This window comes from Alosa pseudoharengus, unplaced genomic scaffold (genome assembly GCF_046254945.1).
Source record: "Alosa pseudoharengus isolate Yale_2024_CS ecotype anadromous, Long Island Sound unplaced genomic scaffold, YU_APseudo_1.1 YU_APseudo_1.1_scf_10, whole genome shotgun sequence".
Taxonomy (NCBI): domain Eukaryota; kingdom Metazoa; phylum Chordata; class Actinopteri; order Clupeiformes; family Clupeidae; genus Alosa; species Alosa pseudoharengus.
The window spans coordinates 4106126-4130528 of NW_027468565.1; the positions used below are offsets into that span (position 1 = coordinate 4106126).

General features: G+C 39.4%; 1 protein-coding gene across 2 annotated transcripts in view; it reads right to left on the reverse strand.

The window, feature by feature from the left end:
* Window positions 1–6253: 6253 nt before the first annotated feature.
* Window positions 6254–24403, reverse strand: part of ptpn9a (protein tyrosine phosphatase non-receptor type 9a) — a 74353-nt gene continuing 56203 nt past the window's right edge. For both annotated transcript variants that reach the window (XM_076303223.1, XM_076303231.1), the window contains exons 11-13: window positions 19765–19915; window positions 16097–16304; window positions 6254–7349 (exon numbers count right to left, since the gene is read on the reverse strand). In XM_076303223.1, coding sequence (XP_076159338.1) covers window positions 7159–7349; window positions 16097–16304; window positions 19765–19915 — 550 coding nt within the window. In that variant the 3' untranslated portion in view covers window positions 6254–7158. The remainder of the gene's footprint in view (window positions 7350–16096; window positions 16305–19764; window positions 19916–24403) is intronic.

The following is a 24403-nucleotide window of genomic DNA, read 5'->3' on the forward strand; positions in this document are numbered from 1 at the left end:
AAAGTTTGTACCCTACTTGTTTTTAAAAGTAGGCCTACTTGAGTATCAAGAGTAGCCTACATTTTCTAAATATTGCATTACTACTGACACAGTGCTTACATTTATGTACAGAAACGTCCTATGGAGTTATGAAAAATGTTAATTTTAATACCTTGGAGAATGTAAAAGGAATTGAAAGTAAAATAAAGTAATTTTCATCTTTTTACCATGTTGCCAGGGATGGGCAGTATTTCTAATACATGTATTTAAAATACGCATTTCAAATAGAAAATACTATTTTGTAATTGAAACAGTTGAAGCAAAAACTATCATAAAATTGTTCAGAAAATTGAAATAGTCTGGCGAGGTGAGGCCACGGGTTGGCACATTCCCGGGATGGTCCTGCTGCGTCTCCATCCATTGTTTTGTCTCTTATCTACTGTAAATCTGAACATGACTTTGGCGGAAAGCTGCACTCTAAAAAATGCTGGGTTGAAAACAACCCAAACTGGGTTGTTTTCAACCCAGCCGCTGAGTAAAATGTGGTCCAACACAGCATTGGGTTATCTTAACCAAGCAAATTGGGTTACTAAATTTAACCCAACAACTGGGTTGACATTTAACCAATATGTTGGGTTATGTTGACACAACTGTTTAGTTAAAGTTACGTAACGTTTGGGTTATGTAACCAAATCCCCCCAAAACTACTGGTTGATTTTTAAAATACTCTGCTTGTACAAACTTGTAATAACTCAAAGTTTGTATTTACTTACTTGAAAGTCACACCTTCTGTTAACAGCTTTAGGCCTGATATAGACAGTCTATATTAAATGTCCATCAAAAGCCATGCAATGAAATAAAACAGTTAAACATAATTATTTATTTGATAGTTTTCTTTATTTTTGAATAGATAGCCTAGTATAAAATGCATGTGATACTTCCATGAAGGCAGGCAGATTCCAAAGTCCGTTTTGGGGGTCAGTCCTGTCAATCAAAGAAAAGAAGAGTGCATTTTAATCACGGTTAGCCTACAAAACTTTATATCAAGACATGCATGAACCATTACCAGTGAATGATGTTGACAGACATAAAAATCCACCAGGAGACAAATTATTAGTGCAACACACTCGGAAACCATGACCACCTTATATTATGGAGTTGTAGGTAATACAAAACGTGCTTTTATGTCAGATGAGCTTGATAACACTAGCAGATAACATTACCATTAACGTTAGCCTAACATTCGGCTGACTGTCAGCAGTGCTAACGTTAGCTAGCTATGTTAACACATTCTTAGTGAATCCAAGTTAATGTTACCACCAAGAACCACCCAGTAAGTTACATGGCTATAATATGAGGCTACCCTGAATGATTTAATAAGATGTTGTTTGGCATGATTATTATCGTAAGTTACGTGTGTTGTGAAGACTGAGACTACTTCGACTGTGTTAGCTAGTTAACAAACGTTAGCCACGAAGCATATTTAATTAGCATAAAGTTTCCAAGTCTGCTAACGTTACCTCCCAGCCTCTGGTATGCTAATTGTAACGTTAGTTCGTTGTAAAAGTTTGTTTTGTTTCTGTTCAGCAGTTCCTACCCAGTGAATACAGAAATATGTTTTATGAGTCTGTCTTTGTGTAGATTTAACATTAACAGTAGCTAATATTAGCTGGAATGAATGACACCTGCTAACCTGCTTGAAGCTGAACGAAATGGCAGGCAGAATATTCCTTGATATCACGAAGGGTATGTCTCTGGGTGGACTTTTAAAATCCGTCTGGATAAAAATAAATAAATAAAAGCAGATACATACCTTCCGAAATCACCTGATTTCCATTGCATGTTGACAGCTGCTGGACTGGACAGTTGAAAGAATATGCCTGCCTGCCGATTTTTTTTCTCTCAACCTTCAAATAACTATGCAGCTGTGTTGAAGTCACCCTGGTGCTGGGTAGTGTACTCCACGTCAGGTGGGGGACAGGGGGGAGCACAGCCCTAAACTATCAACCCAGCAGTGATAAACTATCAACCCAGCAAGCTGGGTTACAGAAATGACCCAATATGAGTAAAAACAACCAAACAAACGACCCAACAGCCTCAACCCAGCGTTTGGGTTGAAAAAATAACCCAGCATTTTTTAGAGTGTGAAGGTGATTGCTGATAGGCTATCCCAAACAGTGGTGCCTGCACAATCCAATCACGTTTGAGAGGGAAAAAACTAATTGAGGGTTTCCGAGATTTTTATTTTTTCCTTTTTTTTTTAGAAGTAACGGGTACTCACGTTTATGGATAGAAATGTAGTGGAGTAAAGAGTACAATATTTGCCCCTCAAATGTACTTGAGTAAAGTCATGAGTACTCCCCAAAAATGATACTCGAGTAAAGTACAGATCCCTCAAAATTGTACTCAAGTACTGTACTCAAGTAAATGTACTCCATTACTGTCCGGCTCTGGTCTTCAGCTATTTTGCTACGGTTTATTACACATCTAGAAGAATACATTTGAGTCGTTATAGGCTCTGGCTTATTATGGAGCATAATAGGAACAAAGTTATGATCAAAAAAATTATCAGGGACGAAAAATCCGAGGGGGCACGTGCCCCCTTAACTTCAATGGGCATGACGCCACTGTACCCAACCACAGCTAACAATTCCAGCGATACTGACATATTTCATCTATTTGGCACTTTCTCTGGGTACAGAATAAACTAGAACAAAAGTGAGCTACTACCAATACGAGTTGAGGATCAAGAATGGCTCAGCCAGCTTCCCTTCTGAGTTACATCAGACAAGTTAACTTACATGGGGATAGTGGTCACCAAGAAGTACAGTGATCTTTGTTAAACAAGCTTCAACGCAATATTCAATTCTGGAAAACATTCCCAATTTCTTTGCTGGGTAGAATCACTGATATTAAAATGTTTTTTTTTCTGCCTCAAATTCTTTATCTTTTCCAATATGTACCTACAGTATATACCTTACTAAATCCTCTTTTAGGAAGCTGGACTCTGTCATTCTTATATGGAATTCTGCCCTTTATATGGAATTATAAATCTCTCAAAATTACGACAGAGGGATCATCTCCGCAAACACAGGGCCAATGGGGGGCTTGCACTCCCTAACTTTATATTGTATTATTGGGCCACTGGAGTACGCTCTGTTGCTCATTGGTTGATGACACCCAGTCGCCTTATGATGGGCTAGAGATGGAACGTGAAGACTGTCTACCATATTCTATTAGGGCAGTTATATAGTCACCTGTGCCGCTCAATAGAACATGCTTTTACGACACAATAAGGATAGCATTTACGACACAATAAGGATATGGAAACAACTGAGAAAGCATTTCAAGCTCAGCGTGTTGTCATTTTTGCTACCTATTGCAGCAAATCCTTCCTTTGCCCCCTCCACTTTGGACAGGACCTTATCTGGAAGCTAATGGGGATCGGAAATGTTGGCGACCTTTCTGAGGGAGGGATGTTTGTATCTTTCCAGCAACTTCAGGAGAAACATAACCTGCCTAAGAATATTTTTTTCAGATATCTCCACATGTCAGAGCTCATCTTTCTAATTTCGACAAGGCAAAGCCAGATAAGTTAGAGGTTTGCACAAAGTCACGCTACATCATTTCTCAAATATATGAGACTTTACAAGGCATGAGCCTACCAGATAATGACCATTTAAAAGAAGAATGGGAAAAGGCACTAGGTGTCTCAATACTACCAAATGTTTGGGAGGAGAGTCCATTCATGCTCAACATTGCTTAATACAGTTTAAATAAGTCTCATCTCTGTGAGAAATGTGGATGCTACCTTACTTCATGCTACACTATGTCCCAAATTACAAGAGTTCTGGTGCGACATATTCCATTTTCTCTCTATGATCTTGGAGGTCCCGATAGAGCCTGACCCTGTTTTAATAATTCTGGGTATATCTGAAGAGTTAAGAGTAGCACAACCGTGTCTTCTGGCATATTGTGTTATAATAGCGAAAAAACGTATCTTACCTTTTGGGGGGGCTCTTGTGTAGGTCTAATTGAGTGCCTGTCACTTTCACGTTTGTGAGGGAACCCTTGCAAATTGCAATTGTAACACAGTTTAAAGGCTGCTGATGTGTGGATGCAATTCATAACGTTTTCTACATAGTTAAAATAAAGGTTCGTACTTCTCCTTGGGACAAGCACTTTTGAATATTGGAAAACACTTTTCCATTTACATCGGGATTTTGCAAACATTCAGTGTCAGAGTCAATAAAATGAGCCCTTCAACGAAGTAGGCTAAGCATGTTAAATTCGACATCCAAACAGTATTCTAACGTTAGCTTTGAGATACTGCTTGCATAACTTAACTTAGTTTAGTCTCTTCAATGTAGCCTACTATGTTGTGATAATCTTAGCAGAGTTAACTTCAATGCAGCAGTTTTGAACAAATTTGCGCAGCATGGTCACGATGCTAAGCGGATTTAATAGCAATTTAGCCAGACGTCTTCTATGCAATGCTTCTATGTGGCTACAACAATCCTTCAACAATCGTGAATATTTTGTTAAATGCACATGCAGAGGAGGGGCAGCTAGAGGCTACGAGAGAGAGCGGGGCGGGACAAGGAAAGGCTGCGTGCGTAAAAAGCGCAGCTCAATGGCAATGCAAGGATTTGATCTATTTAAATTAAATTAAACATAGAATATTTATGTGTGGTGGCCGATTTTTATTTCGTGGCGCCCCACCACAGATTAGTCAATGTATGGGAAACACTGTACCAGAGATTGAGTCACATCATTGCACATTTCAAACGATGATGCATCATTCCACAAAATAAACAACAAGATTAACAATAAACTTATAGCCTTAACTCAAAACAGCTGTTAGGCTTATGTCATTCTGATCTGAAGAAATGTCACATGCACCCATGCCTAAATTCTGCTTACTGCACATTGATTATAGGCTAATATATTATGATATTCAGTATTCATTATTTAATGTTTAGCTGGAATGATGTTTTTCCCTATCATCCTATTTTTATAGATGAAAAATCAAGCTGTGAAGAAAAGCCAGAGAAGGTGCAAAACAAGTACTAAATATATCCGCAAGCGGAGATTGTCGGGAGTCCAAGCAAAATGGCATAAGTGCCCTTTAGCAGAATGAAGGTGGAGGCTGTACCGCCCCCTAGGGACCGAATTGTACCAAATTTGGTGTGCTTCAAGAGGATGTAGTATTGATTGTGTGTATGAAGTGTAAATAGGATTGGACCTTTACAAGGTACGATATTGGTAAAAAAAATGTTATAGACCACTTTCCCAAAATTGGATTAATGCGTAACTTTAAAACGGAGAGACAAATCCAAAAAGCCAATCGGTTAGCCTTGGTCTGAAGGTGATGTGTACTGAATTTCATAGGAATCGGATCAACGGTCTAGGAGGAGATTAATTAATTTCACTATTGAGTCTTTTGAAAATGGCGGGAAAAGAAGAAGAATGTCATATTGATTGTCTGTACCACGTTTGGATAAGATTGGACATATTGGAGATATAGACAGTGCCCCCTGTGGACAGAATTTCACAAAATATGGTGTGCATCCAAAGAATGTCAATGATTTTGTGTACCATGTTTGAATAGGACTGGACCTTTACAAGTTCAGATAAAGGCAAAAAATCATTATAGACCACTCCCCAAATGTTAATTGACACTTATACTTAAAAATGGGTGATAAATCAAAACTCAAAAAAAGCCAATCTGTTAGGCTTGGTCTGTAGATGATGTGTACCGAATTTTGTGGGAATCGGACAGATTAGTTTCACTTTTGAGTTTTTTGAAAATTGACCAATGGTCAAATTGCCGTGGTAGACTTCATTTGATGCAGGAGCACTGAAGGAAGGAGAAGATGGAAGAATTTTGGAAAAATTCCATATGGCTCTGGAGACATGAGCAAAAACGTAAATGTGATTATTATAGTGCCCCCTATGGACATAAATGGGTAATTCCTGTTTGATCATGCGTGAGTCTGTACCTATTACGGTAATGGCTGTAGAAACGGTTCTGCTGCGAAAAAATAATTTCATTAAAAATCAGAACAAAAAACAATAGGAGTGCCGCTTGGACCCCTAATTATGATGTTTTAGGTTTGTGCTTCCATATTTTTTTCCTCAAGATTGAGTGATTCTATATTTTTTTTACTCTACATGATATGCAAAATATGGTTTGGTTAGTGCCACCTAGTACCAGGGGGGAAAAACAAGCAGTGTCACCACAGTATGCAACTACAAAAAACAAACAACACAATTATAGTTACGCCCATTTCATTTTATACCTTGCATTAGACAGTATACATCTACTGAGGATTAAATATCCGCTGTGTAATTTTCACCTACAGCAAAGCGAATGTCCTTAAACATGCATATACTTGAAAACAAAGAGTGAGTTTGGTACAACATATAAGTGATTTGACTAACAGAACACATAGCAGTGACACTATTCTGTAAAATTAGTGGCTAAATGGTTGATTATAGTTGGTTAAAATTGGGCCATTTCTCTTTCAAGGAAACAAAATAAAATAAGTAGCAATTCAGAAAAAGGATATCCTTGTACTAAGTCAATGGAATATCCAATCCACAATATATTTCGATGGAGTCAGGAACAGCTGATAAATAATTTCTACAACAACCTAATTATACTGTTTGTGTGCCAAAATATCAAGATGTTGTATTGTTTAATAAAACAAGACACACATAAAGATAAATTCATGGCACTTTCTGAGAGGTACATGAAAAATATGAATAAAGCCTATGGCGATGTGCTGCTCTAAAGCTTCCTTTAACTAATAATTATTTTACCATCAATACATATGGCTAGCAGCAACACATATGATCACCTGTATAGAGTTACATGTGTGACAAACACACATTAAAAGGAAAATCATATAATTATATACCACCCATCATACAATGCCACAGCATTACAGATACAGTAGACATTTCTTTATAGTAGTGAAGAAAGGAGAAGTTTACATCATTTTCACTCCAATTCCTCCAATTTGCAGGTTTACGCTGAAACAAGCGCTTTCAGTTCACTGCCATCTTCATTCAAGAAATGCCACTTAGCTCCGTAAAGTAGTTGAAGCAACCTTAAAAAGTCTTCCAGCAGCTTCTATTAGTCCAGTGGAATGTGAGAGGGGAACTCTGGCGAGATCACTGGCTTTCTATGAGCAAACCTTGTCTTTGAACATGCTCAATAATGGCTGTGTAACAGAAGTAATACTGTTCTGGGGTCTGGATGCTAAAGGCTCTCTGCATCCTCATCCGGCGAACTGTCTGAAACACATTTAGCGTTCCAACATCCTGCAGCTGAGACAAGCAGATGTCCAAAGCACAGAAAGTACCTGAGAAAGAGAGGATTAGTGAGAGAGGTTAGTGAGGAGAGGAGCAAACATCTCTTCTACTATCCATCAAATCACATAGCAACAAAAGAGCATCCAAAGTAAGAAGTAAAATAAATGTCCAAATCCTTAAGAGATACTAGAGTAACTAGTTAAAAGCCTGTTAACTGTGTGGTACTGAATTGTGGAGTTAGACCATTAAAAAGGACATAATTTTTTTGCTGTTTATTGTTTTGTTTTGTTTTTTTGGGGTGGGGGCTTAAAATGCATCGATGATGCAATGAGTTTCACCAAGTCCAAATTTTTGGACAAAATATTCATAAAAAATCACGTGGGTAATTAAAAGATGTGTTCTTTGCCTTTACACTAGTGGTGGATTTTATCGTTCGTTCTCATGACACAGTTTGCGTCGTTCAGTTTGCCAAGATCATTCGTTCTGAATCGTTCGTTCGTTCGTTCGTTCAGTCGCATTTCCGGTACAACGTAGTTCAGCGGTGAATCATGGAATGCAGGTTCACAGCTCTTCGTTCACAAACAATCGTGCAAACGGTCAACACAACACTGTAGTAGTATCGGCAAATATATAGCTGGAACTTCATGATTATGTGTACTTTTAGACAAAGCAGCAGTAGCCAATGTGTTCATTCACCTTGACATTAAATTGACGGTAAATAGAGTAGACTAATTTCTTTTTAAAAAATGTGTTAATTCATAAAGGAACGAAGACCCAGTATGCCGACAAACATGTTTAAAGGCTTGGCAGAAAGATTATATTGATGAAAAGGTTTCAAGTTCCCATTTTGCCTAGGCTACAGAGCCATAATCACTCTGTTTCTAGCCAAGAACGAGTGACTGAGTGAAACAGGTGGGGGTCTTGGCGTGAGAACGAACGAATGAACAAACGAACGAGACAGATTGAAGAGACATTTATTAACCTGGCATGACAAAGACAGCATGCATTTACCATAAGACAGATATTTAAATATAAATGGCAATATTGAAATGTAAAATGGAATTGTTAATGTAAACCATTATCATTATTTGTTTTATCGTATGCTCTCCCACTAGTCTCACTACCCCATTTGTTTTTTTTCATGGAAACGGTTGCTATGCTTTCATGCCCCTCATTGGCTAGTTCGATGAGAATGTTTTAGAAACAACACAGACAACAGCATACGATTGGTTTGGCTCTCGTCCTAGGAAGCTGTGCCGTAGGCATTCACAGCAGCACTAGGTCAGTGTGCGTTCAGCGACGAACGAAAGAACAAACAAGAACTGGAAAGGCGAATCAGTTCAGGTCGTTCATTTTAAAGACCCGTTCAAACAAACTGATTCGTTCGCGACCGACCCACCACTACTTTACACACCAAGGACAGAATTTGATGCGATGAAAAATAAATTCGGATCAGTCTCGTCGCACCCGTGACCGGGGGAATGAGGGGCCCATGCCGAACATAGCCCTGAATATCATTTTAACTAGACTGACACAGCCTATTATTTTGTGAAGCGGCTAAACACTTATCTCTCTCTCTAAACCCTCTGTATAGAACGTCAATAACATATTGAAGTGATTAGGTTGCAAAAGGAAAGCAGTTGACATATAGCCTAAACTACAACACGCACAGTTTTCAGTTTTCTGGAAACTGCTAAATCACTGAAGAAAGACTTACAGTAAGGCTATGGATGTAATTACCATCCTAAAAATGAAAGGAGTTGCACAGTGCAGGCTGTTGGAGAGCAGAGCAAAAAAAATATAAAACAGCAATATAATGCACATTTTAGCAGCCTGGGCCCGGCCCAAATACGCAACTGGCCCACCGGGAATTCTTCACACTTCTCCACTGCCACTCCGCTATTAATCAAAGCAATGATGAGCAGGATATCAGTGGAGGACTCTCCTGTTGCTGATGACAACAGATGAGAAGGACCTCAGCGTGCTACTGACGTGACTAGCTAGGCTCACAGGTTGGTGGAGAATGTTTCATTGTAGCCAGATAGTTGAGCACAGATGCATGCGTGTTTTAGGCATAGTGAAAGCCCTATTCTCTGACTGAAAGTGTGAAGGATTTTAAGGATAAGCTTTGAATGTTTTGAACTCTTGGAGACGCGCCTGAGATAGGCTAATCTCAGGACTAGAAATAACGTCAAGCTATAAGGCTATGTTAAACATGACCATCGAAGTATCATTTTAAGTGTGTGCCTGCCATCTATGGCAGCGGGGAACGTGCACCATGTGAAGAAAATTGTAACGAAAACAATGTGTTTAAGTGCCACAGTAAATGATGAGGGTATAAGGCCCGTTGGCACAGTGTCTCACCCGGGCCCGGTGTGAAGTTGTACACGATCAATCAAATAAGGATTTCGCTGGGTTCCATTGATTGTCACAACACAACCCGAAATCCGACGTTGGGACACTTTGTAAAATGTCAAGTCAAGTCAATAAAGTCAAACTTTATTTACTGTAGGTCATTCAATGTGCTTACAGTACATAGCAACACAAGCAAACAGGAATAGCTAATAAAAGCATAGAAGGGCAATAGTCAAAGAAAAGTTTAGAAATTAAATAAAAAAAATAAATTAAAAATTAAGGGGAAAAAAGACATAAAACACACAAGGTAATAATACAAGGGCAATAGTTTAAGTGTTTAAAATGTAATAATTAAAACACATAAAAAGGGCAATAATTTAAAAGTGATTAAAAAATAATAATTAAAACACATAAAAACAACATTAAATGATTACACTAGTCAAGCACCCAGTGAGCAGCAGCACTCTTGAAGTTTAATAATCTTTAATGTGAATAAAAAAAAGAATGCTATGATTTACAAATCATGTCAACTCTATATTTAACTGAGAATATTGAAATTATTCGCCTGAATGAGAGTATAGTTCCATGTCAAATCAGCCTAGAAAATCGCCACATTTCATTTTCCGTTGGTCTTAATACACTGTCTAATTTGAGAGGAGACAAGTTTTAAATAGGAAAATTACCAGAAATCTTAGTCACTTTTAAACGTGATTCAATGATCTACAGCAGGGATGTCAAACTCAGGCCCGCGGGCCATTTATTTGTGCTTATTTGTGGCCCGCGAGGTCATTATTCAATCTGTATTAGAAGTGGCCCGCCGCGTAGTTTATACAGCGCATCCATATCTGAGCTGACCCGACAGTATTCTCTTCAGCGCATCCGCTTTAGAGCTGGCCCAGCACGCTATTCTATTCAGCGCATGAGCGCAGCCCAGGGCAACGCAGCCCATCAAGTTGCTACATACTGTACATCGATAACACTTCAAATCCCAAAATGCGTTGCATCGTTAATGTCGCCTTTTCTGTTCATAAACAAAACACGTATCCATGCAACCAGACAAACTATCAACGAAAATGCCGAAGCGAAAGATTGATAATCGGAGCTTTCAAGATAGGTGGGAAAACGATTATACGTTCATATTATTCAAGGATTCACCGTAGCGGTCACTAAACATAAATATAAAACGGCACTACGAAACTAAACATGAAGACAAATACAAAGATCTGGATGCGAAGCTTAAGCTACAGAAGGTGGGAGAATTGAAAGCAAGTCTGCTTTCAAGGCAGACTACCCAAGCCAAGTTACAAGTGATGATGCTGCAAAAGCAAGTTTTACTGTTGCACAGGATATCGCGCAAACAGCACGGCCATTCTCAGAGGGAGAGTTTGTTAACAATTACAATTTTGATAATTGTTAAATGTTATTTACAATTTTTATAGTTCACCTGCAAAAAATAGGCCAATATATTTTTTCTATTCAGATATTCAATATATTTTTTCTATTAGGCTATATTCAGAAATGCCTGCATTCTATTTTTTTCTTGTGTGTATATAGTTTTAATTCAATAAAAACATCGGTTAATCAATAAATGTTGCGCTTGGCCCGCAACATACTCCCAGTTCTTAATTTTGGCCCCCTGTGAATTTGAGTTTGACACCCCTGATCTACAGTATGCTAGGCTGGAGCTAAAAGTGGTATCGCCAGACTCCGAGAACTGCTGGATGAACTGGAGAAAGGTAAAAATCAATTATTTAACTCAAGGGGAGGTGGAAAATGAGTGTAATTCCCCAAATGGTGGAATATCCTAGCCTGGCTAGCGCCACCACTTCTCAATAAGACGTGGTCTGGGAACCAAACGTTAATTTTCTCGTATTTGAAAAAAATGCCCAGATCCGTTTATTGGGTGCCACGGATGTCTATCAAATGCGTCTGTGCATAGCTCATCATCATCTTGCTTTCCCCCTTGTTCTGTGATTGGTCTCCTATCTCAGGCGAAAATTTGCTCCATGGTCTCCAGGCTGCCTTAGCAGCGTGAATCAAATGGCGCTCAAGGCAGCATGGGAACACCCAGGCTAGGAATATCCCTTTAAATGTCGAGTTCAGAATCACCGGGCAACTTTAACTTTCGCAATGTTACATGACAACATAATTGGCCTGCATGGATAGCCTAACTGCGTTCTCAGAATGATCTACTTCCGAGAGGTCTTCAACATTAGGCTACTTTTTGCGTGCCTTCTCGCTGTTGATCAGACATCCCGGTAATTCAGTCGCGGAGGTGAATGCAAACAAATTCGTCCGAGCATTTAATTGATTATTAAACTGATCTGTTTTACTCCATGACTTATCTTAATGGGGAATTCGACATCATTGCTTGCTTGTCCACTCAAGCCACGGCAGAATGAGACGTGCATTCAAAGAAAGAACATAGGCTAGGTTTTTTTACACATTTTAAACGACATACAGGCTACATATTTTCACAAGTTAATAACGTAAGGATGTCTTTAAAGCTTAACACTTATTTCTATTTTTAAAACAAAGCCAGGGATTTGTAGCCTGGGTGCCATTCCGAACTTAGTCCCGCCCACAACATTTGAGGTCGGGAAGTTCAGTCTGGCATTGCTCCTTGTGGAGCAAGTATGCTCGCCCTAGATAGGGCGGACCAATCAAATCGGGCTTTACGATGATGGACAGGGGCCTCATTACAGAAACTTCCTAACTATGAAATCCTATCTTATCTCAGTTTAGGATGGCATTTAGGATTTTTGGAATTACAGAAGCATGTTTCCTAACTGCATTTAGGAAAAAATCCTATCTTAACTTAAGATAGGAATTTGGCCATTACAGAACCATCCCAACTCAAGAATTTCCTAACTTAGGATGGCACAGACCCTGTCCTAAATTCAAAATAACTGCCATAAAAAAACTGACTGCAACAGTCTTGTTGGGTTGTTGCCTAGCCTATGACAAGATGAGGAACATGACTGTTCAAGCATATTACACTAAATAAGTTAATTAAGTGAACATTTATAACAGTTATAATGAATAATATTTATTTGTTATAACAGAATATTAGGCTATTATTTACCATTATTAGCCTAATATATTTTAGTTTTTCATCTTTTTATCCTGCACATCAAATGAATCAATATTGACACACTTGCTTCCCACATGAATATGGTTCCCATCTTGAGCAACCAACTGTCAAATATTCTTTAGAACACCGTCTTTGCAACCTGACCTGGTATACATTCTAATCATAGAAACAGGCATGACAGGACGATTGCCGATTTAATAATCTAACTGGCAGTTACAGTTAGGATTTCTTAAGTTAAGATAAGATAGGAGGTCTGAGATAAGATAGGACACAGCCATGAGTTAAGGAACTGCTTCTGTAATAGGAAGATAGGATTTTTCCTATCTTTGAAACTTAAGTTAAGATAGGATAAGGCCCTAGGTGAGCAACAGCGCCTGGTCTATCACGTCATCTGAGCACTTAGGCTTATGTTTGAAACAAAAACGCTGTGGCTAGATGGATACATGGCTTTTAAGACCCCATATGGAAAATGCATATTATTTAATGAGGTTTTATCACTGAAAACGATTATTTCTGAAAACTTTGGCCAAAGTTGAGATGTGGGAAAACTCGTGGTTTCACTTTCATCAAGGGAAAACAGCGCTGTTGCATTGCGACATGTTCCCTTGTTCGTTTGAAATCTCTGATTGACCACCTGTTTGAGGGATTTGCGACAGCCTTTCCCAGCTGTTTAACATGTTTGTAGCATATCAGTGTTCAACAGAATTATTTTTAAAAACAGAGGGGATATAGGCTATCAGTTTTTTCCTAATAGCCTACCCTACTACTGTACGTATCTCTTAGATTTCGCTAATGAGTGTTGTAGGCCTAGGCTAGGAGTTATTGACGGCACTAACTTTTACAAAAGACCAGAAAACAATGTTAAGGCATTTGTGGAGAAGGATGGTTTGTGTGTTTTCTTCCTACACCTCACAGTAAGCTATTTCGTTGCTCTGATTGGTTAGGTCTATCCAATTGAGTGCAGAGGCATTCCCCCCCTGTATCGGTTGAAACACGCCCCATAATTACGTCCCAATGGAGCCTATCAGACTCATATTCTGACTAGAATTGAGTATGACTACGTCAGGCTAAGGGATTTGTGAATGGCGCATTAAACTTTGCTCACAGACAATGGTTATCAGACTTTTCCTGAGCCCATACACTAGCTGAATCCAGTTTCAGGGGCTGAATGCTTTGTGCTACATAGCACTGGTCTTCGAGGTTCGCGAAGACCGGACCTGGCTGGACCAATGTTTTTTTTTTTTTAAATGAGAATGTTTAGCCCAAAAGAATGTTCTTATGTCATGAGCCTTCCGATCTTTCAAACTCATGTTCGTGAAAAGGATGCTTTCAACACGTCCAGATCATCTAAACATGTTACATTAATTCATAGGCTACAGTTATTATTTACTCAGATATGCAAGTCCTTCCAAATTAAATAGATAAGATAGCTGCTGCTCCTTTTCTCATCATTTAAGTTTACATTTATTAATTTAGCAGACTTATCCTAAGCGACTTACAGAAGAAGAATAACATTCAGGCTACAGTGCAGAGGAAACATTTGCTAGGAATTATTACTGCATCTGTCAATATTATTTATCACAAGGCCTGTACCGGTATTATAAGACTAGTGTAAAAGTGTGACATAGGAGGAGAAATGCCCATGGGCCCTGCCAATTTTAAAGAATTTGTTTACCTGACAACCCCACACAGCTGTCACATTACTTTTTTTAAGAGATGACTATTTCAAAGGAAGTTGGATATCATTCTGTGAGTAGGCCATTTCTTTCTAACCTGGTTAAAACCAAACTTTCACGAGATCTTGTTGGTCATGGCCAGCACAATTTCTTTGCCTGATTTCTGACATTTCTAAACCATAGGAGTTATGAATATTGACAGGATGGCAGGATAACCTAGCCAGCCAGCTGTGATCAGTTATTAGCTTATGGTGGCTCTATGGTCGTTTAATCTAATAATGCTTCTAATCACATATAAGAAAGATCCGATTGAATGCATCATCAGGAGTTGCTAGGTGACGGGAATGCTGGTGAGTCACGCCTCTTAATTTAATAGATTATGCAGACAAGCTTTTCTTTTGGGAAGTTTTCCTCAGCGAGTGTCACACACTGCATGGGGGGAAATTCTAATGATTGCCAGCTTTGTGTTTAGTGGCTACTTTTGCTTTTGAGGACATAAAATAAAAATTTGGCTAAATCAGGGCTGTCAAGTTTTGCGTTCAGCTTGAAGTGAGGTTTTTGCTTTTCACAACTTATATTTGGCATTGGCACTTAATGGGTCATTAGTCAATTTCTACTGGCAGAACTTGGTCTTTAGATGCCATTTACCTAATGACATGTTTGTGTTGGTGTGTGTGTGTCTGTTTGACACGGACAAGGAGAGAGACAGAGAGACTGCATATGGTATTTTCTCAGTAACCAGGGCAGTTAGGTGTTTCTTATAGTTATCTGATAAAGTGCTGGCATTATTTTCCAACATAATTCTCTTGTACTCTTCATTGACATCATTCATAGAGATAATCTGGCCTTGATCACAGTTACAGTACTAGCCAATCAGAATTTCTACTAGCCAAATTAGTTCCGGTGAAAATAAGAGAATTATGAGTTTGAGATGAGTGTCACTCAATGCATTTGATCATTTTATTAACATTGTTGGCATGAATACATACCACAAAATGGTGTATGTGTGTGTCTGTCTGTCTGCTTGCCTGCATGTGTGTGTGTGTGTGTGTTCGCTTGTGAGTGGGTGTGTGGGGATAATGGTGTGTGTGTGGGCCTGCTTGCCTGCATGTGAGTGTTTTGTATGTGTGCATGGGTGTGTATGCAGGTGTGTTTGTGCATGTGCGCGTGTTTGTGTGTGTCAGTGTGCTTGTGTGCATGCCTGTGTGTGCGCGTGTGTGTATGTGTGTGAGTCTGTCCGTGCGTGCCTGTGTGTGTCCATGTGCATGCCTGCGTATGTATACCTACATGTCTACTGTGTGTGCATGTGTCTTTATGTGTGTGTGTTTGTTTATATGTGTGTGTGTGTGTGTGTGTGTGTGTGTGTGTGTGTTTATGCGTGTGTGTATGTGTCTTTATGTGTGTGTTTGTGTGTGTGCGTGCGTGTGTGTTTATGCGCTCTATATGGCTCTGGGGTTAGTAATATTCAAATTTCCCATACTATGACGCAACAATAGGGGGAAAATCAGACTAGCTCACAGAAGCGCATGGTTTCTGACATCAACATCTCTCAACTAACCCACAAAAACTCAATGCACGGTTTTGTTTCGCACTTGAAGTGTTTGCATAATATGGCCCCTTTAAAATATTACCCTCAAATCCATTTTCATGAAAAATAAATACGAAAACCAACCTGTTCTGCCAATTCCTGCACTGCAGTGGACAACTACGGGAGGCCCAAGATGATGTCCACTCCATTGTGTACCCATGGTAATTACAGCATTCTTCTGGTGCCTCTTGACTGCAGCTAGGAAGTCGATGAGTGTTACAGCAGAGGTTGGCACACCATAGTCTGGCCAACTTAGATACTGGAAATGCACCACTTGTCGCTGCTCACAGTTCTGGACAAAACACAAGCAATGTTTCAAAACAGCCCAGAGATGGCAATTTATAATGTACTGTTGCATCTTATGTTCCAAAGTTCACATACAAAGAACATTTCGGTCTGGCAAATTCTGGCACTGCTCAATCACTGACCACCTTAGTTCATGTTTCAACAAAAGCTGATAATGAAATTATCTTTTATCTTTTGTGACATTGTTAATGACGGCACACCTTCAGCGTAAATTAATGCATAGTGCACTTGTTTGGAGTTACCATTAGTTGACAAGACACTGTTTTTCCAACTGGCTACCATTTTGGTGGTGACCTGAAGTTGCAGAGCTACATAGAAACACCATGCAAGCAAATATAAATGTATGCTTACAATGTACTAGCCTAGTCCATTTGTATAGGTGGTGTAGGCTCTGAATAAATCTTACCATAAATTGTGCTTAAGTTTGTCTGTTGTGTCACATTGAACTAGTTAATCCTTAATGATGAGTTTTGACCACTCCATTCTATCAATAAAGACATCTTTTGACGACCATTAGAACAGGTTCCGGGTTGCTCAGAGATGCTCAGATTGGTAGAGCCGAAACCCAGCAATATCAGGCTAACCAATATGATTAAGGAATGCATTTTTGCGGGGTTTTTCTGATGTTTTCCGAACTAGGAAAAGAAAGACGAACGATTTAAAGAGACTGGCAAATGTCAGCGGTTTTCAGCGTGTCATGACTGTCAACAGGTATAAAGCTATCCCAATATCCACACTGTAATAATGCTGTAGAACGACTGACATGGACTGATCCTAATTATCACCCGATAGCAAAAGTAGCATCTGTTGTGGAGATGGTACGTCAGCATTTCTGGATGTATTACTAGCATGGTCGTGACCTCTCCATTGATAAAGCCATGAAGGGATTTAAAGGCAGAACAGAGCTATGGATGTGCATGCCTGCCAAACCAGAAAAGTTTGGCATCAAGTTCTGGGCTCAGTGTAACAGCAACACTACATACATGTCTGACTTGAAAACAGCTGTTTTGGGAACAGCCGTGGCCTACTGGTTAGGGCTTTGGGCTTGTAACTGAAGGGTTGCCGGTTCGATCCCTGACCAGTAGGGAAAATATGGGCGGAGAAGTTCACCGTGTGCTGTGTGTGTTTCACTAATTTTGGGATAAATGCAGAGACCAAATTTCTCTCACGGGATCAAAAGAGTATATATACTTACTGTATACTTTTATATACTTAGACTTTCAGTTGCACTCGGGCAAACAAGACCAAACACCTGTTCAGCGGCTCCATGGATTATGATATAAGGTCGTACATCACATGACCCGTGATTTGATTGGCCTCCAGCAGAACTAGCGTACCATAACATATGATAATGATGTGCACCATGTTATTTATTATATTATGTGTATTTATGTATTTTTTGTAATTTTGTGTGCTCGTACTGCTGCAAAACTAATTGCCCCACTGGGGGACAAATAAAGGCATTACATTACAACAGCACGTCAACGACGATTCAACGTCTAAGCCGAAAGCATTCAGTTGTTAACACCAGCTCACCAAGCGTAGCCGCTAACACAAGGCAACGTAAACACTGATGTTAGCTGATTTAATGGATTAGCTAGTTAGAACGTATGGTATTTGCAGCGGCTGTAGCCTAATGCCGTGAGTCGATATGATGTTAAGTAGTCTACATTTTAAGTAGTAAACTAATTTATGTAAAATTGCAAGTAAGCAATACACCAAAGACTCATCACACACACTCATCTCGTCTCTCCCTCTCTCTCGAGCATGCGCACACACTCCCGGGTGTTAGGTTAGGCTACCTCACCTATCGCCTACCCCAGACATAATTAGGGGCCAAGCAGAGAAGCCCCATTGTGTTTGTACCTTTTCTTATTATTACGCGTCCGTCACTGAAGTCAATGGCAGCCCATAGAACCGTCTGGTAAAAAGTTGTGAAATTTGACACACTGATTAGGGTTAGTGCCATGATTAATTTCACCAAGTTTCATGTCGGCACCTCGGGCGTTCACACACGTAACTTTTGACCCGTTGGCCCGATTTTCAAAAATGAGGTATTGTTGGAATCCTTGGACCAAGTTTCACGCCTCACATAGTTTGTCCGATTTTCACAAAACTTAGTACAGATGATCTTCAGATCAAGCCACACAAAAGTTATCGAACAGAAGTAAAATTCAAAACTGTTTGGCCGCGACAGCCAATCGAAATTGGAGGCGAACCCGCCAAAAAGGAAGTGAGCTCATAACTCAGCAACCCTTTCATCCATCATAACCAAACTTAGTACATAGACTCATGACTTCATTAGGAGGACGCTCAAAAAAATCTGATGACCATTGACCTGTAGGGGGCGCTGCAATGAGCAAAATTGCATTTTGGCCTGTAGCTGCTGATATGTATTATTCCGCCATGGAAGTCTATGGCAGCCCATAACACCGTCTGGTAAAAAGTTGTGAAATTTGGCACACTGATTGGGGACAGCTCCATGATTAATTTCACCAAGTTTTATGTTGGCACCACCAACAGGTCAAAGTTGGACGTGCCTTCACACACGTAACCTTTGACTCATATTCCCGATCTTCAAAAATGAGGTATCGTTGGAATCCTTTCACCAAACCGAGTTCAACGTCAATTTCCGCCATGATGGATTTTCCACCAATTTGGATTTTTTCAAAAACCTTTAAAAAGTTTCACGCCTCACATAGTTTGTCTTTTCACAAAACTTAGTAAATATGATCTTCAGACCAAGCCGCACAAAAGTTATCGAACAGAGTTCGATGTGAGCAGCATGAGCCAAGAAAAGCCCATCAAACTTTGAAGACGACTTTTACTTTTGTTAGCAATGCAAAATGGGTCATTTAAGATTGAAGCAAGATTGAAGATTGAACCCTAACAGTTCTCTTTTGAATGTCATCCTGATGTGTCCTGCTCCCTGTTGTTTACATGTGCAGTTGTAGATAAAATCTCAATATACACTTACAAAGTAGGCTCTTGCAGCCTATTAAAAATTCAGTAAAAAAATAATCAATACACGCGTTGGCACCATATTGTAGTCATATTGCCACCCACTGACCTTTCTTGGTAGGCCTGCTGGTTTTAAATACTAACACTAATGACCTATAAGACACATACACCCTTTGTTACTAGGGAACTGTGTAGCCTACAATTTTAAAAAGGGAAATTATTTTCAAGTCATGTATTATTTTGATTTCAGGTAGAGGAAAAATAATGGCCATAATGCCCAGCCCTAGCTGAATCGCATTTGTTACATTGCATCACATTTTTTTGTTTCCTGAGCTCAAAACAGAGCAAGGTGCCTACATTATGGACTGATGCCCATGGAGCACGTATATCTGTGTTGAAAATGAAAATGTAATGTAAGGGCAGTCAAGCTGTATATCCCGCAACTACAGTCCCTTATTAGCTTATGTAAAGGGTCTTGACCTTACCTCAGTGTTGTGCAGCTCTAGAGTGGTTTTATTATAGTGGGAATGCTTATCCACTCTCTGGTTGATTACTGCAAAGTGGCCATACACCTCCTGCCCACCTTCTTCCAAAGGCCAGTACTGACCACACTTTCTTCTACCACCTTCATCCGTCCTGTATATTTCAGACACATTCCAAAATTTAGTAAGATATAAGGCCAAGATATAAAATATTCAAACGAGCTGATTTAATACCACAAAAATATTAATACCATGTTTAATGGTTTAGATAACCATTTCAGCATTAACAACATATTTTAACATACTGAAAATCAATATGTTAGACATTTTTACCAATTACAGAACATATTCTGTATGTGTATCGATCTTCAGGACAGCTCTCCCCTCTCCATATGACATTTGTACCCAGTGATACAGTCCACTTATATTCATTCGTTTTAGGGAGGTCCATATCTCTACCAACTCTTGTGTGTGAGGGTGAAACTATTTGCTGACCACAAGACTCAATGACATAAGAGGCCGCTATGGAGTCCCTGGGCCACACCTGGGTCTAAATCTCAGTCCCAGAGTAGACTGTGAGGGATGATATGGGTGCCAAATTTCATGAGTTTTCACCCATGGGAACCATTGATTTCAATGCATGATTCCCCTCCCCCCCCCCCCCCATAGTATAAAATTAGGTATAGGTAAGACCAGTGAAATAGCTGATATATTTGTTGCCAGACGGTGGCACTATGCCAGACATGCATTTTGGGCATGTGAATACCACCATAATCATAATAATCAATAAACTGAAGTTTCAGCCAATACAACATCATGAGAGTTTTAGTGTTCATTCAGCAATATATTGAGCACAGAGTTTACAAAACAACTCACTTTAGCAGTTGTTTTTTCCGCTCTCTGCCATCTTGCCAAAACCTTTCTTTTTAGTAAACTGTGTACACAAACAATGTTCTCAATGCTCGAGTTCATGTGTAGAGACCCTGGTGATACTTTACAAAGTTTCATGTTGTGTCGAGCCTTCATAGAGTTTTAAAAATAACGATTCCGTCCTAATTATGCTTTTAAACGAAAGTTTGACTCGGGTACATTCACAAAAAGACCCTAGGTTGCATTTTGGCAAAACATTGTTGTGAAGCCAGCTGATAATGAAGGTGGGTTTAGTAATTATGCCAAAAACCCTGTATGATCAAGAGGCTCTATTACAGTGTTTCTCAAACTTTTTCAGACCAAGGACCACTTAACCAATAAAAAATAAAAAAATCACGGACCACCTAGCTAAAAAAAACAAAAAAAGTAGACCTACTTCAACAGTATATTACACAATAGGCCTACTCACTGAACCACCTTGCTTATTCTTTTTGCACCTTGCTTATTGTGTCAGAGGATTCATATGATTTAAATTGGCGTAGCTTACATATGCAGTGTTGCAGAACTGTTTGGATTTACATACAAGTTGGTTCAATATTGCAACTATAGCAATTACCACGTTTGCTCACGGACCACTTGAGATAGCTTGCGGAACACCAGTGGTCCCCGGACCACACTTTGAGAAACACTGCTCTATTACAATTACAAGATCTGGCCTATTATAGAGCTTTGCCCTCTGATCCTACTAGCAAATTTCAAAAGGAAATAGTCATTCTTCCAGCAAGCTCACTCTTCCTCCCTAATTTCTGAACGAGAATTCAAATACTTGTTCAACCGTACCCCAACTAAACCAGCCTTCTACATTCTGCCCAAGGTCCACAAAAATCTATCCAATCCACCAGGTTGCCCAATTGTCGCAGGAAACAATAGTCTTATTACATTAATACACAGGATTAGATGTTATAATCCCTTGTGCCAAAATCCAAGGTTAAAACACATTCAGAAGCCCTAGCCCTAAAAAACCTTCAGATCAGTGGCACAGCTATGGGTGCTACTATAACCATTGACTATGCCAATTTATATCTTGTTTTTTTGGAAGACAGTATGTGTTCAATAATAATCCTTTTTTATAGAAGATGATATTGTTCAAGACATACATTGATGATTGTTTCGTGATTTTCCATGGTTCACTATCTGAATTTGAATTGTTTGTCTAGTATATGAATTGCCTAAGACCATCCATTAAGTACACCTATTCAGCAAGTTCCACTAGTGTGAACGTTTTAGACACCTACAGGCATTTCCGTTACTGATGGACACATCGTCTCTTCTTTGAACAGGAAAGACACAGAGAAAAATAGCTTACTTCATACTACAAGCGCCCACCCTACATCTCTGAAACGAGGTCTGCCCTTCAGTCAGTTCACCAGAATGCATCGGATCTGCTCTGACAAAAATGACTTTGAGGTCAAAGCAAGACTTCTATATAGAGATTTTAGCTCTAGAGGATATCCCAACAGCTGGCTTGATACAGCACTAAACAAAGTATGTGCCTCTGGTACACATCCGACCAATCTTGCTTCCAAACAAAATGAGAACCGCTGCATCCTATAATTACCTACAGTCCTTTGAGCAGAGACATCAGAAACATTGTTAATTCTCATTGGCACATAATTAAAAGTCATGATCAACTGAATGGGCTCTTTCAGGATTTGCCTCTCTGTGTCTTTTTTAGAAGCTCAAATCTTAGAGATACTGTAGGCTGGTCCATGCTAATACTGCCACGCCCTTCCTTTTCCCTGCAAAAGCTGCACGTCATGCTCACACTACTTTAAGCTTCAGTCTTACACACATAAAACATACAAAATCAAGCAGTTTATCACATGCAAATCTACTCATGTGGTTTATATTTTAATTTGCCCTTGCCCATGGTTGTATGTAGGCAATACGATCAGGGCTTTACGAACAAGAATTTTGGAACATTTTAGTGCAATCAGATGTGATGAAACTTTGTCTGTTTCCCGACATTTTCAATCTGCCAAGCACTCCATTTCTGATCTGAAATTCCTGGGCATAGAGAGAGTTTTACCTAAAAAGAGAGGCAGGGATTTAGATTAAAAAAATAAAACTGCTACAGAAAATCATTTTGGATTTTTTTAACAAAAGCTTTTTTCCCCAAAGGGATGCCCATTCATTTTCCTTTAAAAAAAAAACTAAAAAAAACAATGCCTATACTTTAAAAAAAAACAATTGTATTTCCACTGGTTCTGGGCCGAAGCCCCTCCCACTACACCTGTCTCTTGTTTGCTCTGAACCCTGAACCCACTGGGTACTTGTTAATTGCATGTCTGTGGTTGATTCACTGCGAGCCTTGAGAATAGCCAGATGGCTGAAATGTCTGCTCTTGCTCCATATTAAAACAAGTTGCTCCTTTTGCAAGACTTTGTCTAGTCACTTTTTTCAGAGTGCGAACCACTTATAGCCTCTAGCTCACTGGAAAAAGTTCCAAATTCAGCTTACTAAATTCAAATGAAAGTCAATAAGTTATTTAGCAGACTGATTTACCAGCTGCAATGTAAGACCAGGTCCATTTCAAACCATATCAAACAGTGTGTGTGGCATTCCCACTGATCTAATGCCATTGTGATTTGTGATCAGAGAGCTGTTGCCAGCTGTAGACCAGTGTGTTATGTGTTATGTGTGTGTGTATGCGTGTACGTGTTTTACATATCAGACAGAGACAGATCTTCGTTCATGCCATTGCACATGTATTAGCCTAAGGCTGAAGATACATCAAGACGCCCTTAGTAAAAGGTAGATCTCATGGTCTCCATCTCTTGGTGACTGCTGACAATTTCCAATCCCATGACCCAAGTGAATTCAATTCTGAATTGACATCATGGACATATGAAAATGTGTTGAAACTGATGACCTTTCCGATGGTATATTTATATTAGCAAATTTCGGTTTTAAAGGGGTGGTTCAGGATTTTGGACATAGGACCTCATTTCCAAGTTAGCAAGTGTGATATTTATCAGTGGAGACCGTTCAACACATATCCTCCAGTCCTTCTAGTTGCAGAGTTTGCAGGTGCTAAGCTAGCGCAAGTCATCAGTATATGTTAGCCTGCCACTAAAAACAGTCTTACCCACTCCACAGTACATCCACGCTGCATAGAAAAACTCAGTAGCCTATTAGCGGTTTCTTTGTATCCCTACATCCAGCCCTGAGTGTTGGCCTGGTTGCTAGCTTCTTCAAACTTTGCAAACTCAGCTGGGTGTTGTTACAATTGCAGTGTGCGAATGTATTTGACTGGCATAAAATCGGCATGTCTCAGACTGACCGGCATGCTTAGTTGCTTGTCAATTTCAACTAGATTACTCGTGCGTGCTCTATTCATTTTATTGACTCTGACATTAAATGTTTGCAAAATCCCGATGTAAATGGAAGCGTTTTCCAAGACTCAAAAGGAGAAGTACGAACCTTTCATTTAACTAACTACGCAGAAAACATTATGAATGGCATGATTCACACATATATCAGCATCCTTTTAACGGTGTTAAAATTGCAAGGGTTCCCTAACCTTAAAGTGACAGGCACTCAACACCCCCTATTTCACCTGTAAAGATGTGTGTGCCTTAATAAAAAACCTACATTTTATTACATCTGGAGGTTACTTATTGCTACAACCTTCATGGACTGGTAGATTGTGTCAGAATGACACCTGTAAAAGAAGCTCTTGGTTAAAAAAACATGGTTGGAGCCCCTGTAT